This window comes from Erithacus rubecula (genome assembly GCF_903797595.1).
Source record: "Erithacus rubecula genome assembly, chromosome: 4".
In the NCBI taxonomy this organism is placed as follows: domain Eukaryota; kingdom Metazoa; phylum Chordata; class Aves; order Passeriformes; family Muscicapidae; genus Erithacus; species Erithacus rubecula.
In genome coordinates, this window is record NC_136686.1 from 8,595,867 (window position 1) to 8,612,730 (window position 16,864).

Below are 16,864 nucleotides of genomic sequence, written 5' to 3' on the forward strand. Positions count from 1 at the left end.
AGAAAGTAACCACTAAAACAACACAAGTGGATGTATGAACAGAATAGAATTGTCATTTTCTCCTGTTAAAAAGAGGCTCACATAATCAAAAAGAAGAATTTCATAGAAAGAGTTCAAAATTAATTCTTTAGGAACTAGCTGGTTCCCGTCTGAATGGTTCCTTATTAGTCAACACTTCAGGCAAAGCACAGACAGAGTCTGCCTTCAGAGGGGAGCCAAGGAACCCTGGCTTTGTTTTCTTAGCAGGAAGCCAAAAAGTTCAATAAAATGTAAATCAGCACATTCTGAGAAGACTCCATAAATTCTTTATTGGAGTACAATTGAAGTAGTGGCACAACAAAGCTCCCAGTGATTCACAAACAGCACTGCCTCATGCAGTGCCACATCCATAATTTCCAGAACACCTCCAGCAATGGGGACTCCATCATGTCCCCAGGCAGCCCCTTCCAATGCCTGCCAACACCTTCTGGAAAGAAATTCTTCCTGATGTCCAACCTGAACCTTCCCTGGTGCAGCTTGAGACCATTTCCTCTTTCCCTCTCCCTTGTTCCCTGGGAGCAGAGCCCAACCTCCCCCTGGCTGCACCCTCCTGTCAGGGAATTGTGGAGAGCCAGAAGGTGCCCCCCTGAGCCTCCTTTTCTCCAGGCTGAGCTCCCCCAGCTCCCTCCTGCTGTAGCTGCTCCTACACAAAGCTTCAGGGAAACTTGAGGGAAGGCAGGGAATCACAACAGTTACCTGTAGGAGGAGTTTGAGTCGAGTGATACGCTGGAAGGGGAGGATGAGGAAGGATTTAAGTGAGAGGCGCTGGCACACTGGATCACTTTCCAATCTCTCCAGGACTTGCTGGAACCCTGCATTTCCATTTCTGTGGGAGTGGCAAGGAAAAAAAAACAAAAACAAAAAAAAAAAAAAAATGCAGGCATCAGAGTAAATAAATAACCTTCCTAGTATCAGATTTCAGGGAATGTTGGAGTGCTCCCAACAGTCAGGTTTTGTCCCTGGGGCAAGAGGTGTCAAGAAACTGCACCACTCTTCTGCTGAAGAGCAATTATGGGTTTCTAACAGCTACAGGATGGCAGTACAGCTTTTATTAGCTCTCTCCTCTTTCCACAGCCCTCTGGACTAAAAGCCAGAAGTAACATCTACATTTCAACTCCCTCTATCAGCAGTGCTCCTTTCATGGTGGTGGTTTGCACTCTGGTTCTCAGTGACCAAGACTGAAAACCATTATCCAGGACAGTCATATTTGCTCTCTTCAGTAGAGGGCAGACAGAGAACAGCCTGTAACAAGATCAGATATTACATATTTTTTCCTCTCCAATGCTATGGCAGAGAAGCCTGCAGGAGCTCTGTTCCTGCTGTCCCAAATGCCATTGAACTGAGGAAGGTTCTTCTGAGGGCGTAGCAAGAGCACTGCTCAACAGCCCATTCCTGCAGCATTCCCCATTGTCTGAAAGAGTCCATATTCATGGAAGTAAGGGGGAGAAGGGTGCAGCAAATGAGAAAAACTTACAGTAACCTCTGGAAGGTTTGCTCCTGATATGTCTGGTTTGTCACATATGGCAGATACACCCGGCGGAAGTCGGGGGCGTGCTTCAGAGCCACGTCACACACATGGAAGGTGAACATGTCCTCTTCAAATTTCTCCTCCAAGTCAAAGAGGAAACTGCAGCACATGGATGTGGTGCCATAAAAGGAGAAGGAAATGTAAGTGTCATTTAGTCTTCTAAAACCCTGACAGGTCACAGATAAGCACAAGACAGCTCTTCAGTTCTAGAGAGAGTGAAATGTCAGAAAATGACAATTTAGGGCTTGGTATCAGCAAGGAAAAAGCAGAGGCAAAAGACCTCTATTCTTGAGAGATTATGCTTCTGCAGGCATGGTCATGTAACAGCTGGAAACTAAGACCTCACCAGAATAATCCTGCTGGTAGAAATGGAAAAGGTAGCAGCAAACCATACCAGCTTAGTGATTTATGTAGTCAAGCCTTGCAGGAGAAAAAGCAGAACAGAATCCTACAACATACAAGATTCCTTGCATGTGGGGTCATGTCCACATTTCATGAATTACGCTCTATTGATTCACATTAGCTTCTGTCAAGTGATGGCTGTAACTTACTTTTTTTCCTTTTTTCCCCCCCGGCTTTTTGTCAGGGCTCATGTAGCTGCCCCTTTTGTCTTGTATTTAGCAGGAGCTGGTTTGGGTTGGGGTCTAGTTAAGTTTACTGTAGTTGAAAGCAGTGGCACAAAGCTACATTATCCCTGCAATGAGCTCTGTACACAACTGAGCCATAATATCTGGGATTTAACACCAGAATTTACACTGCCCTGTCACCTAAAAAGGCGAATATTCCTTTCCAGGCAGTGTTGGTGCCATCACTAGGTGCTGGATCTGCCTTGAACAGTGAGCAGAAGAGGAGTGAGAAATGCTCCTGCTGGAAGCACCACAAGCCTGTTGGACCTGGCAGCAAAGGGTCACATCTCACCTGGCGCTGACATCACGCACGTCAGAGAGGCGGGAGAAGAGCCACTGGCGCTCCTGGTTGGTGAGCATCGCCTGGAGCTCTGCTGAGCGCTGGAAGTGATCCACTGCCACGTTCAAACTGCGCAGGTAGGAGGCCTCAGACATTATCAACTCAAACTTGGCCTTGGGAGAGAAAACAAGGGAGCACAGCATCAGTACACTGAGCAGGTCTGTGAGGAATCTTACGGAGAGGAGACGGGGCAAAGCAGGAAAACCTCCCAGCACATGATGCAAGGAGTGTGTAACAACAGAAGATAGGCTTTAGAAATGAAGGGCAAGCATGCTATTCTACTCACTTTAAAAAAAATATTCGTGGTATAACTTAAAAATAGCTACTTGCTCTCATTTTACTTTTTATTTCCCCTCAACACCATTTTCACAAGTTCCCCATTTTACAAGCTCCCATAAAATCCAGCATCTGTACCACACACGTTTTTCTCCATCATCACACTTCCCATGCCGTTGTTTTCACCTCTTTCTCTCTGGATCCTCCTGTCCACTTCTCAGATCCTGTCCTTTTCCTCACCCAGTTTCTCTGTACCATTGTGCTGAATCCATTCATCTCCCTGTCTCTTCTCAACCCTGCAGCTCACACAGGTCAATTTGCTAAACTCATATTCTACCACAGAAAGTGCAATTTACTGTGGTTTTGTTAGCATCTCTCACAAGCTTATGTGTGGGAGAATGCTACAAGTCTTCTACTTTTATACACTCTTTTGCATCAAGCAGACTCAAAACTCCTTCTCTTGTTCCCACTTTTCCCCATGTTTCCTTGGAGTTATTGATAAGGTGCAGAGTCTGGCCAGAGTGCTGCTTTTCTCTAAAATTCAGCACTTCAGCATTGCTCTACTTCACACCCCATGCTGCTTCCAGGGGTAGAAGTGACCTCAACCACCTGCATTCCCACCTTGCAGGTTTTGTTCTCTGCTTTAACCCTTCTTCCAGAGACTCTTCCTTGATTACAGACAACCCATTTACCATGCACACCTACCCCTTACCTCCTGCAGCCTCTGCTCCTCACGGGACATGTTGAGCAGTATTCTGCTGCCCCGTATCATGGGGATGTCCTGCCAGAGGGATGCATTGGATGAGACTGACAGACGTTGCAAATATGAGTCCTGGGGAGGCAGCACTTTTCTCCGTAGCCTCGGGGAGCTTGGGAAACTTGACTCTATATCCTCTGGATAATCCACTCTCTTCTGGCTTTGGATGGCCTTGTTCAGAGCCACATCACTGTACTCCTGATACAGCAATCTTGCTGTGAAGAAAGACACATACATTTATCTTTTCTGTAGTAGCAACTCACCCTCAGCTTCAGCCTGGAGAAAACTCTGCCCTGTATTGGGACAGCCAAATTCAGGTAAAGCTCCCCAGCTGCTCAAATGTACTGAAGGATTCCAGCTGCTTTCCCTGCTTTCTAACACTACATCCTCACAACCACCACGTTGTGGAGTCCCTCTCCTTTGTGCTCACTGCAAGGATGAGAGATGCTGGTGGAGAGGGGTCTGCCACAGCACCCCAGGCAGGAGGTACTTACAGGAGTTGATCAGTTTGGAGTGCCGACGCTTGAAGCTCTCTGTTGTGTCTGCAGTTTTCTTCTCTCTGCCAGGGAAAAAGGATTTCAAACACAGAGTGAATGAAGGGCACAGCATGAGATGGCTTATCCACACCTTAGAAACTACTCTGTCACAACAGGGACCTCTCCTTTTCCAACAAGCTCAAGCTCCACAAGCTTTACCTGACACAAAGGGCCAAGTCTGGCTTAATGGAAAGACTGCCCTGAAGGCACAGAAATCTCTGTTGCACTAGGGTCCTCTTCAAGACAGAACAGACTAAAACACAGGCCTAGAGCATTTAATTAAAGTTTTCCACTCCTTATCATTATCTTTGGTAACTCAGAAATAATGGAGGTATCTGTGCTGCACAGGGATTGGGGCAAATTCTGAGGGTTATTGAGAGACTCACCGCATTGTAACTGTTTCTGAGCTGGCAGGTGGTTCCCTGTGTGCCTTGTGAGCTTCTTCCTCTGAAGGAACAGAGGAAACCTCTGCATAGAAGACAATTGGAAAACAAAACATCAACCCATTTTGAGACTTAATCTAGAATCCAAAAGATACACAGATACCACTTACCTACACCCCACCTAAGTGGCAGTCTAGAGTTGGAGTACAGGGGCTCTCATGATATTTATTTCTGGGTCAGAAACATTCTAGTTTTAACAATCCTTGACATTACTTACACTTCACATCTCTTAGCCACATTCACTTTTCACGCAAAGAAAAAGGCTGACATTTTAGGCAGTGGGAGTAACTCTAAGAGCTTCTCTCTCCAGTTATGCAAGCAAAGACATTGCCTATGTGCCCTGTTTGATGCTGTTCTTACACTTTTAGCTACCAGGGCCAGGCATCAGGAGATCAGTGGAGCCAAAAAATAAAATTGGAGAAATTCTTTTGATTTGTGAGGAATACAATTAAATAAGGTGTGAAGAAATTCTAAATCTGAAGTAATTGAAAGCAGAAAAAGGAAGAAAGTCCAAAGACTGAGCTGAAGATAAGCGTAAGGGGAAAGATAGTTTGAATATTTTAAAATTTGGAATCAAGAAGTTACAGGTCAAGCATATGAACAAATCTTGATTCAAGTTGTGCCAAACCTTTTACACCCCTCCATATCCCCCTCCTTTTCCTCTGTGCCATAAATCCAGTATGTTTCAGAGATTCAAAAATAGACTAGAGTAAGAGCTAAAAATAAGCAATTATTTAAAGTCTATGTAAGATATAGTAAAGAATAGATAAAGAATAGACATGCATCCTGATAGCAAGTACTGCTGAATGAACTGCATTACAGAAGATGCATGTTTTCCACTTGTGACATCAGTGATCTGACTTCTCTGCAAGCTGTGACCTTGGGTTTGACAAATTTGCATTCTTATCTGTACTCTCAAATCCTGTGCTCACAGAAAAATCATCTTTTTTAGAAGGTCAAGTGGGAACCCAAAAGTGCCAATTGCAAAATAAGGGGAGGCAGCAAATAAACAACTGATAAGAGATATGGGCTACTGAGGGTGTGTGCATGGCTCTTCCTTATTGCCTCAGGGATTGATGAAGTAAGTTTATTGTTGCAGGTATTAGTGTGGAAGGAGGGGACTGAGCCCCAGAGTCCATCCCTACTCAAGGGAACAAGCAGGATACACAGGGCAGCAGAGAGGAAGGAGGAGCCAGCTGGAAAGGGAAGCTTGGGCCAGGACAGGAGGGGGCTATAGGGCTGGAGCAAGGAATATCACCAGAAAGGCACAAGAGCCATGCTAAGCTCTCAGCTCTCATGCTTCTCCATCACATTGTCTATTTAATTTAACCCTACTTCCTGATAACTACACTAAGGTGGAGGGGGGAAGGGAAATGGAAGAAAGGACTCACGCTGCAAGATGTCTGGGGGTACTGACATCCTCTTCAGGCCCTGACGGTGCCACTCCTTGGATTTTACTCGGCTTTTAATTGTGTTTTCTTGATTAGCTGCTGGCTCCTGCACAGCTAACCCAGTATTTTTTTTGTCTGGCCAACTTGATGATTTTTCCAAGGGTGCGTGTTTGGCCACTTCTCCCTTTGGCTGGTGCTCTCCTCCTTCCAGCCTTTGCCTGACCCTCCTCTCACCTTCTGTTTTGTCTGTGACTGCCAGGGGAGCCTGGATGTTCTTTGTGTCCACACTGAAGCTGCCTGAGGGCTGCTCCCATCGCAGCTCCTCATCCTGGCAGGTTTTTCTGGTGGTCGGTGGCGACGGAGGGCTGAGCTGGAGGAAGTGGATTGGATTGGTGAATGCAAGCATTGGAAGGAGCTGTGCAGAGTCTCTGCTCTTGGAGTCTGGGGATGCTATCAGGCCTTCCAATGAGGGCCAAGAAGGGTGGTCAGGTGAGGATTTTCCATTCTCTATATCCATGTGGTGGTCTGCTGTTTCAGGGCTGGTGTCAGAGCAGCTGACCAACATTTCGTTTCCAAGAGCCGAAAAACTTTTGGTCAGCAAACTGACCCCTGAGTCATCAGAAGTCTCTGTATCATGGGGACCTGAGTCACCCAGATCCCACTCTCCACTCACTGGAACAAGGCCATCTCTCTCTGCTAGACTTTCTCCATCAGAAGCAGAGGCCATGGAGCTGGAATCAGATGCAGAGGTGGCAGTCCGGAGAGGATGGCTTGGAGCAGGGTGAATGGCTCCCAGCTTGCCATCATCCATCCCACAGCTGAGGGGGGGCCTGGAGCGTGGTCCAGCACCCAGTGGCTGGAAACCTGCAGGGGCTGGAGGTGGAACACGGTAATTTGCATGGAGTGCAGGGGCCTGAGCTTGACTGGGCCTTTGGACGTGGGAAGGAGGATGAGGAAGTTGTTTGGCATCAGGCTCGGACACCAGAGGTAGGCTTGAGTGGGACACAGGGGACAGAGGTTGTCCTTGCTCCTTCACAGCAAGGACCGTATCATCTTCAGAGGGCCAAGTTAGGGTGCTCAGGACACTGGAAATTCTGGATCCAGGCTCTTTTTGGTATAAATTGCAGTCACACTCATCAAATAAAGGCACTTGTGTTTTATGATCCACATTTTCTCCCGTTTCTTTTCCTTGGATAATGGCACTTTTTTGGGGAGAGTTTTGCTGAATTGTCTCTGGGTGGCTCAGAGGAGTGGAAGTCCTTCCTGGTGTTTGGGATGCTTCCAGAGGCCCTGCAATACTAGTCACAGACCTCCTATCCCCAGGAAAGCTCCCTTGTAGAGGAAGAGAGCTCATGTACATTGCAGAGAAAGAAGATGGGCCACTAAGGTCCTCATGAGAGCCCTCCTCAGAAGTCAGGAGGTCATGGGAAGTCTTGGCATCCCCTGCATCTGTCCTTAAAACAGCAGTTTCTGCTGGTGTTGGGTCCCACCCTCGTGCAGGAGTAGCTTGGTTGGGTGGCTTCCCTGCAGAGTCTGGCAGCTCATTCAGGCTGGTGCCAGGACAGTGCTCTGGGGTCACAGAGGATGTTCTGGCACCCTCTTGCTTTGGAACACATGCTGACCCCACTGAGGTGAGCTCTGAGAGGGAAGCTGGAATGAAGTCCCAAAGCTCAGCTTTTCCTGCAATGGGATGAAGATCTGTGGTATCAGGTGGCTCCAAGTTACTGGTACCAGAGGAAGGGTGCGCTGGAAGAAGAGCCTCTGGGTTCTCTGTGCTAAAAGGTGCTGTCACCCCTGCACAGAGTGATGTATCTCTTATATCAAACCTCTGGACAGCTTTTCTATGACCATCACTGTGCTCATTCTCCCTGCTCAGTCGTGTCTTATCATCCCAGTGAGCTTCTCCAATATCCTGACCACCAATGGAAAAGCTGCCCGAGTCCTCCAGGTCTTCTGCCTGGTCAGAGACATGGCACAGGTGTGGAGCTTCTCCCCCTGGGTTCAGGTTATTTGAGGACAGAGGGCCAACAGCAGGTGGCTGACATCCAGAACCTGCTTCTGTGGCATGAGCTTTCAGCAGCATGTCCTCATTAGGATCCACAGAGACAGGTTCCCCAGGAAGAAATGCTGATCTTGTTTGATCAGACGAGGAGGCATACTCCAAACCACACACATCCACATTATGCCTGGGAACAGAAGGTATCTCTGACCCAAAAGCTGATGATAGAGCCTCTAGTTTGAGCTCTTCCCCCAGCTCTTCCCTCTGCAGTTGTTCCTGCTCCTTTTGTTCCTTGTTTTTCTGATCTTTGAGCTCTAAAGCTTTGCCTTCTTCTGGTAGATTCTGCTCTTTGCACTCTTCCTCCTCCTCTTCTTGCTGAAGTTCAGACACCGCCTCCTCCCAAGCTGGCTCCTTATGCTGTGAAGCACTCACTTCCTCTGTCCTTTTAGCAGTATTCTTTCCTTGGACAGCACTCTCTGTTGAAGGGGCAGGTGTGCCCTCAGTTTTTCTGTGATGCTCTTCTAGATGAAGGCATTTGGAAGCAGATGAGTTCTCTTTAGGAACCATTCTCTGGTCTTTGACCATGCTGATATTCCCTGTTTCACCAGCTGAGGTGTTTCCTTCTGCTTGTAGTGAACTCATTTGGCTGTCACTTGTTAAGGTGGAAGGGGAAGATTCTGTGTTCTTTTCCAAACCCTGGCGTGCTCTTAAGCTTTCCTGAACATCTTCAGAATTGTAAGGTTTAGCTGTGTCTTTTACTGCTCCCTCTGAGGTAGGTTGCTCATCACATGCTGGTGCCAACTTTTTGGTGCTTTGCTCCTGCTCTACACCAGCATCAACCTCCTGCAAAGAATCCTTGGAGATGTTATCCAGAAAGGGTTCAGCCTTATAATGTCCTTCTGAAACAGTTTTACATACCAAAAAGCACTTAGGTGTCTCTCTCTGAGAGGAAATGGCATCAGGCAAAGGGGATTTCGTTTGCTGGGCCTGAGCGTCTGAGCCATGAAAAGCCAGTTCTGCCTGGCTCTGAGGAAACTCAGTGCTGAGATTTACAGCCAGCAGGATGGAGCTGCCAGGGGCTGACTCATCCTGGACTCTGCTGTGAGAGGAAGGGTCCTGGCGGCTTTCCAGCCCAACCAGTGCCAATTGCCTAAGTTTTAGAGAATAATCCAGTCCACCCTCCTCTAAAAGCATTTCTCCTTCTAGTTCTGAGAGTCCCTTTTGAGGCTCTGTATCCCCTTGGCCTTGTTCCAGTCCTGCTGGCACTTTTTGCATAGAGTTAGAGGGTCTGCCCAGCATCTCTGCTGCTTTCCCTGGAGCAGCAAGGCAGTCCTTGGGCGTGGTGAGCTCTGCTCCCTTTGCAGAGTTAGATGGGCTGGTGCTCATTTTGGCTGCTGTGTGAGTGGCATGATGCTCTCCTTCCACGGCTGAAGAATCCCAGGCTTCCCCAGTGATGCTGCTGCTGGCTCCTGGGGGAGTGGCACCTCCCTCATTGGTTTCTTCAGACTCCATCAGTGACACATCCTACTGAAGAAAAATGCATTTTTCTGTTACTACTTCACAATGATACGATGGATCTAATTCAATGCTTCTAACGCAGCTGATAAAAACCAAAAACAAAACCAACATCACATACCTAGTGGGTGATCAGAGGTGGGAAACAAAATGAGAACAGGCAAATACCAGGTGTAAGCTTGCAGTATGAGAGTAACTAAATAACCCCACTGGTGTCTTTTTAGTTTCACATGCAAATGCAGAAAGGGACTTTGTTCAAAGAGCAGAGGTGTTGAGCTCTCTGCAATGGCCACAGGGCAACTTATGAAAAGTGATGGCCATAGCTGGTTATCTCAGATCCAAAAGGGGGTACCAGAAGGTGTCCAGAGAACAAGAACATTTTCAAAAATCTCCATTGATTTTCATTGGGCACGGGGGACAAATAGTCTTGGCCTCTTCTAGCCGAGTTCTCTGTGATTTTTGCCTGTTCTTTGGAGCTGATGGCTTTCTTTACAGATCTCAGTAGGTCTGGACCTCATTGCAAATGATCACAGAAATTAATTAAGAAGACATAAGAACATAAGAATTTGATTAACAGGTAACTAGGACATGACACAAGACATGAGGTATTTGAAGGCTGTAAACCACATGGGTTGAGAGGAGTAGCTATGGTGTGTGTGGACTAATCTACAGAGTATAAAGAGAAACTACGTCATCATTTAGTCTACTCTTTTAGAGAGGGAAAAAAAAAAAAAAAAAAAAAAAAAAAGCTATCTCAGGATTGTTGGACAGTTTCCCAAAGGATATAGTGGAATTTCCCATCCACTATTGCATTTGAAGTTCAGACATGACAGAGCACTAGGGAATGCACATTTGGGATATGTCTGTGAAAAGGACGGAAGAATCTGATTCACCACTTTTATCTCTCTGGCTTCTACCATGACCCACAATCCCTACCTGGAAAAAACCTGAGAAAGAGACAAACTGATGTGGCTCCCTCTCTTTTCATCTACAGTGATCTCCTTGTGCTAGAGTGGCTCTATAGTCACAAGTACCAACTTCTTTCCACACAGAAAGTAAAAGCAGTAAGGGCATAATTACATCTGAACTAATTGTCCCAGTTAGCTCCACGGCCAGGGCATGCCTGGCCTGAAAGCTGGCTTAGCTTCTGTGTTCCCTTACATCAAGTGAAACAAAACACCTGCTCTGAAGGCAAGGAGCACATGCTCTGGAGTTAGAACTGAAGCTTTTTATACACCTTCATCACAGGTGTTGTCATTACAAACTCACGGAATGGTTTGGGTTTGAAGAGGCATTAAAGATCATCCAGTTCCAATCCCCTGCCATGGGCAGGGGTACCTTCCACTGGCCCAGGCTGCTCAGTGCTCCTGAGAAAAACGTGGCCTTGAACACTTCCAGAGATAGGGCAGCCACAGATTCTCTGGGCAGCCTGTACCAGTGCCTTGCCACCCTCATATTAAAGGATTTATTCCCAATATCAAATCTAAATCTCTCCTCTTCTTGTTTAAAACATATTCCTCTTGTCCTATGACTACCTGCCTATGTAGAAAGTAGCTCGCCCTATTTCTATACATCCCTTTTAAGGCTGAAATGAGGCCTCCCTGGAGCCATCCCTTCTCCAGGCTGAACAACCCCAATTCTAAAAAATAAATGACGAAAATAATTGAGTTAGTTAATTAACTCATCAGTTAACTACTTCCTGTGTATTTTTTCTCATGTAACCTTGAATTTTTGTTTATAGTGAAAAGACAGTCTTTCTTACAAAACCAGGCCAAAACCACGGTTTTTCATCAACTTGGATTTTCCCTCCCAAGCAGTGAGTAGTTGTAATAGCTATAATTTTAACAACCAGTTTGTTTCAAAGGGATATGTCCATTCAGGGAGTTCCCACGGGGTTTCCACCAGGTCTTGCTGCTGTCAGCTGCTGCTAAACTACTTGGATGCTGCTAAACTGTCTTTTGAAAGGTTCCACATCAGATCACTCTTGTGCTACACTGTTCTTGGCTCTCCTGGCTGAGTCTCAGCTCCAGGCCTAGAAAAGTACTGCTTCTCACACCTATTACAGACAGATTTCAGACACAGGCTCTCCAGGAGCAGAAAGACTGTTTAGGAACACAGAAGCTGCTGGCTAAGGAAAGTTTACTATTACTAAAGCTAGGATGGCTCATGAAGATCTGAATAGTAAGGTGCTCAAACTCAAGCCCACACTTTGTCAGGGGAAGAACTCTTGCTCACTGTGCTGTTTCACAGATGTACATAGCACTAAATTTCCTCTTATTAAACTCAAAATCCCATTTCCACTTCCATGGCTATGTTGCAAGGGATTTGGACGGGTGAAAGGACGAGTTTAAAGCTGCATTTGGAGCAGTTCCATGATGATACTGGGAGGCAGGGTAGAGGGAGGTGCACAGCACATCAACACTGGAAGCTGCCAAGTGAGATTTGTCTCATCACATTACTGCTGGGTGTTTTGCACACCTCATGGAGAGCAAGAGAGGAGCTTTGGGAGGTGAGGCAAGAGAAGGGAAACTTTCTGCAGAGACAGGAGCATCTCTCTAGGGAAACTGTTCACCTCCTGGTCAAAGGCTGGGTGCACCATGGAAGAAGACATGTCTGCAATAAGGATTTCATGGAGATGAAAAAGGAAATAATAGAACAAGACTGACAGCACCTGTAGTCTTCGCATGCAGAGCAGTTATGAACAAGAGCCCAGTAATTACCAGAACAGAGTGTCTGTGGAGCACTGCCATGTTAAACCCCCAATGCAGGTCTGCTCCATCAGAGGGGGGCCCAGGAGACCCCCAGGAGCTCAGCTACCCAAAGCAAACTTCCAATCAGCATTTTCAGCAGGACCAATAACATGACAGAGCAGCACACAGGACCAATCTAGCATCTGCCACTAGGCAGCATATGCAAACTCTCAAAGATAATTCACTGTTTCCCATTTTGGGGTTTACTGATCTTTCACATCTCTCACTGGATCAGATGATGAGCTGGCCATCACTCCCTCATATGCTCTATGTGGGGAACAAGGTAAATCAATGAAATAAAGCCACTCAGGGCCTGAAAAGACCAGACTTCAGCTCCTGTGCACCCAGCTTTTAGATGATTCTGGGTGCACAGAACCCCTCCAAGCTGGAACAGTGAGAGGGAGCAGCTGGCCACATGCCAGCATGAAAACAGAGGGGCGATGCTTGATCCTGCTGCAGTCACAGGCACAAAATCTGAGAGGAGAAGGGTGAAGGAGCTGGCCTGGTGAGCAGAAAAGGATGGCAGTGAAAACATGAGGGCACAATCCATCCACAGCTTTCCCAGATTACAAAAGGCAATGTGAATGTTGTACTTCCTTCCACTGTGGGTTAATTCACCTGGACGGAGATGACAAACACTTCTGGTTTTAAATAGAAAGTACCTCAGCTTCCCTCCGCCACTGCCTCCAACAAACAAGAAAGGAGCAATAACAAGTGCTATCAAGCACAGACAAGCCCTTCAGCTAGCCAGGAAGCAAGGCTACACACAAGTGGAGCTCTGAGATCCTCGTCCAAAAGCAGAGAGAGACAGAGCTTTCTGCCTGCCACCCTGGCCCTGCCCGCGTGGTGCTGCTACCGCCCGGCCGCCCTCGGCCCTCTCCCCATCCCGCTCCCCATCCCGCTCCCCTGCCCTGGGCCATGGGGCAGCCCACACACCCAGGCTGCTGCAAACACACTCCTAGCACAGAAAGTCCTGCCCTGCAACGTGGGGATGGAGCTGCTCCGGCCCAGCTGCAGCCCCGAGCTTCTGGCAGCGAGAGCAGAAAGCCGTTCATGACAACGTTTGAGTGGCATGGGCGAGGATACCCTTCTTCTAATTGAAACAATGGGTTTGCAAGTAGTCCCTAGTTTGGGATTATCCCTGCTGGTGCAGCCACAGCTTGGTGTAGAAATCCCAAAGCTGGCTTTAAGGGCTGCAGCTCAGGCAGGAAAGTTTCGTGTTTGGCTCTAACACCCACCCAAAAAAACAACAAGGCTGCCCCGAGCCTTTTCCTGTTATCTCGCCTTGATCCCACAGTTCAGGTACACTTTACAAGGAGCTGAAAGAGGGGAAATTTAGGTTAGATATCATGAAGAAATGCTTTCCTGTGAGGGTGGTGAGGCTCTGGAACAGGTTGCCCAGAAAGACAATGGCTGCCCCATCCCTGGCAGTGTCCACAGCCAGGTTGGATGGGGCTCTGAGCAACCTGGTCGAGTGGAAGGTATCCCTGCCCATGGCGGATGGGTTTGGGACTAGGTGATCTTTAAGATCACTTCCAACCCCTTAACATTCTATGATTTGAATTAGCTCAGAGCCAGCCTTTCTCCTCACAAAATCCAGAGCTCAGTGTGCAGGACAGCACCATCTCTCCCAGGAAGGCACACACAGAACTTCAGTTTGGTGAGACACCCAGGAAACGGAACACAAAGCCTGCCCTGCCACAAGCCTCAATTTTTATATTTCGTCAGCTAGTCCTGCCATGCTTAGGCTGGCTTCCTCAGCTGCATGTCCCTCCATGTGACAGATTCCCAGTGCACATATTCCCCTGCAAAGAAACAGTAACCAATCTTCACACACCACTCCGGGCTGCTCTATCGCTGTACTACCCATCAAGAGAGGTGAAGGAGGGGAGTCAAAACTCTTGAGCTCAGGAAGAGATAACAAAAGTGCTAGAGATAAGAAGGAATAAGGGAAATAATGTAACATGGAGTCAGCTTTGAGGGCGTGGAGAGCAGAAGGGACGTGCTGAAGGAAAGGACTTGGAGAGAGAAAAAGATGATCTAAAAAAGCAATATAATGTAGAGTCTACTGCTGTGCTACATACTGCTGGTAATATAGTGGGTGCCAGGAGCTGCCTCAGATGACTTAGGCAGGGGAGAACAAAACAAAGATGCCAATAGCACCTGACCTCCTGGAAAATGCATTTAAGCTGCTACTTAAGCTTAAGAAATGCAGGTGAGACCTCCCAGTCACACCAGTGTAGAGAGTCTGCCCGCATTTTAACACACCCAGTTGCAGCTTTCACTCGTCATAGGCACACTCAAGATACACTGAGCCTATTAATCATCTAATGACTCACTGAGAGAAAAAAACCCCCACAATTTTCCATATTTTCTTACACTTGTTTTTATTTAAGTAGATTATAATACTTAATGCTAACAAAAAAAAAAAGTGTCAGAGAATCATAATTTTGGGTTGAACACAATTTCACCTTGGAAATTGCTACTGAACATTTGGCAAACAGCGAGTGAAGAACATGGCTTGGATTGTACATTGCACTACCCAGAGATGCAATAAAAGTGATTCATTCTTAAGATACAATGGGGTCACTGGTAAATCAAAAAACCCAGTTCACTCCTCTTAACTTAGTAAGCAGAGGTTAAGTTTATATTCATAAAAGTAATGGGTAATCCTTGATATTCTGCAGTCTTCTAACATGAGAATACACACGAATAGTGCGTGATTCCCACTGCGAGAGCTCAGTAGAAAGAAAATTGACAGTACTTGGTGAAGAGCAGAATTCCCACACTGAAGTAATGTATTGAGTCACTGCAAGTTGCTCTGTGCAGGTCTCTCTACAAACTCTAGGGATGGAAACACAATTGACAGAAACATCTGGAGCACAAAAGGAGGCAAGACCTTCCCAAATTACTTTTCCTATGACACTTTATGCAGAGGTGGCTGCTAGGAGCATGCTGCACACATTCCTAGATGGCATGTCTGCCACGAACTCGAGGAGTTCCCAGTTCCTCTTTGACCAGGATGATTCAGGAGAGATTCTCCAGTCAGCAGCAGCAATCTCAGTCTCTCACTACACTGTGGACACGTGAGCCAGAATCTCATGCTGCTGTTTTTGAGTCTCAGATTAAAGAACACTCCTGTTTGTACCAAACCATTCTGACAGATGCAAATGTCCTTAAGACATCAAAGGACCTGGAAACACACTTGAAAGCTTGGACTTGCCCAGCCTGTACAGTGGAATCATTGTGAGCACAGCTGCTGTCATGCTACCTGTACCCATCCTGAGCACAGTTAAGCTACAGGCAGATAAGGATGAACAATATTCAGCAAACTGAACTGGGACAAACTGTCCTGCTCTGGAGAGAGGGCCTCCAAAGTTATCCTGTCTAATGCAAACATGTCATATAACCTCTTTCACAAGTTCTACCTGGAAAACTGTCAGATTTCTGGTAGCTGTGAGAGCCCCACAGAAGATAAAGCTGGAACATTTTAGCAGTGTGGGATAACTGACGAGCTAAACATCGATATATACCCAGCCATAAATGTATGGCAAAATCCTGCTTTTGCTTCAATAGGTGAAGCAAATCCTATGCAACTAAAAAAAAGGCTAAAATACACATAAAACTGCACCTGTATATCATTCCATGGTAGTGACAGCACAATGTCATCAGCCATAACAACAGCAGAAAATTCTGTCATACTCGGCTTGAATATTGTACCATCAATCGGAGAGAACAATAAAAAATTATTGGATTTAGAATCCCATGAGATAGCAACCACAACAACAAAATCACACATGTTGTCTCCTCAGAATGCATGTTTTCAGCCTTAGCTCCTCATATCAGTTTTAATTACCTTATGACCCCAGCAGTGAAATTATTTTAAAAAGTGATGACATTTGTATCACAATCAATAAACTTGGCAGTACTGTAATAGTGATGGAGCTTTGTACTGAAAACTGCAGCTAAAGAAAGGAAAAAAAATAATCCAAAAGGGATATGGGAAAAACATGTTTTGCTACAACCCTCCCCTAACCCAACTTCTTGGGGAATAAACAATCTTTTCCTTGGGAATTTAATTGGTTTCCTTAGATCGAAGAAGCTACCATGAGACAAGTTTGCTATTGGAAGCAAAAAGTATTAGATAGAAATAAAATGTTATAAGAAATATAAATGTGGGAAAGCACCAGCAGGGACCCCTTCCCTCTCCCTTGTGGAAAAATAGCTTCACACACCCAAAGCCACAGGAATTGTGTGGGTGCTGAATAGGAAGGTACTAATGTGAACACACAGAAAACTTGTTACTCACAGCCTAAGTCTTGTATGGCCAACTGGCACAGATTATTGTGCACATCACAACATTTTCTGTTTCTCATACAGTCCCACTTGCAAGAATCATGGGGTTATGTGAGAGTTTTGGCTTACAATTAAGAAAAAAAATGAATGTATGGCCTTTAATGGGTGTGGAAAAGGCCAGATAAACTACGTATGACTCAAAAATTAAATCTTGCTGTCTGGATTTATCTTAATTTCTTAATCTTAAACCTTAATTTGTAACTAAGGAGAGGAAAGGCAAGTCCCCATTCCCTCTCTGTCTGATCCCTGTTTTTCAAAGGCTGGGACCCATGACAGTGCAGAATATTTAGGCCTGATACAGTGAGTTA

At 46.2% G+C, this 16,864-nt stretch overlaps 1 protein-coding gene across 5 annotated transcripts in view; it reads right to left on the reverse strand.

Moving 5' to 3' along the window:
- ARHGEF5 (Rho guanine nucleotide exchange factor 5) overlaps positions 1-16,864 on the reverse strand; it is a 33,282-nt gene that overhangs the window by 5,100 nt on the left and 11,318 nt on the right. For 3 of the 5 annotated variants that reach the window (XM_079303775.1, XM_079303776.1, XM_079303777.1), the window contains exons 2-8: positions 5,937-9,462; positions 4,489-4,570; positions 4,061-4,125; positions 3,522-3,781; positions 2,486-2,646; positions 1,514-1,666; positions 736-865 (exon numbers count right to left, since the gene is read on the reverse strand). In XM_079303775.1, the coding sequence (XP_079159901.1) occupies positions 736-865; positions 1,514-1,666; positions 2,486-2,646; positions 3,522-3,781; positions 4,061-4,125; positions 4,489-4,570; positions 5,937-9,447 (4,362 nt within the window). In that variant the 5' untranslated portion in view covers positions 9,448-9,462. The remainder of the gene's footprint in view (positions 1-735; positions 866-1,513; positions 1,667-2,485; positions 2,647-3,521; positions 3,782-4,060; positions 4,126-4,488; positions 4,571-5,936; positions 9,463-16,864) is intronic. The other 2 variants (XM_079303774.1, XM_079303778.1) reach the window with 1 other exon arrangement.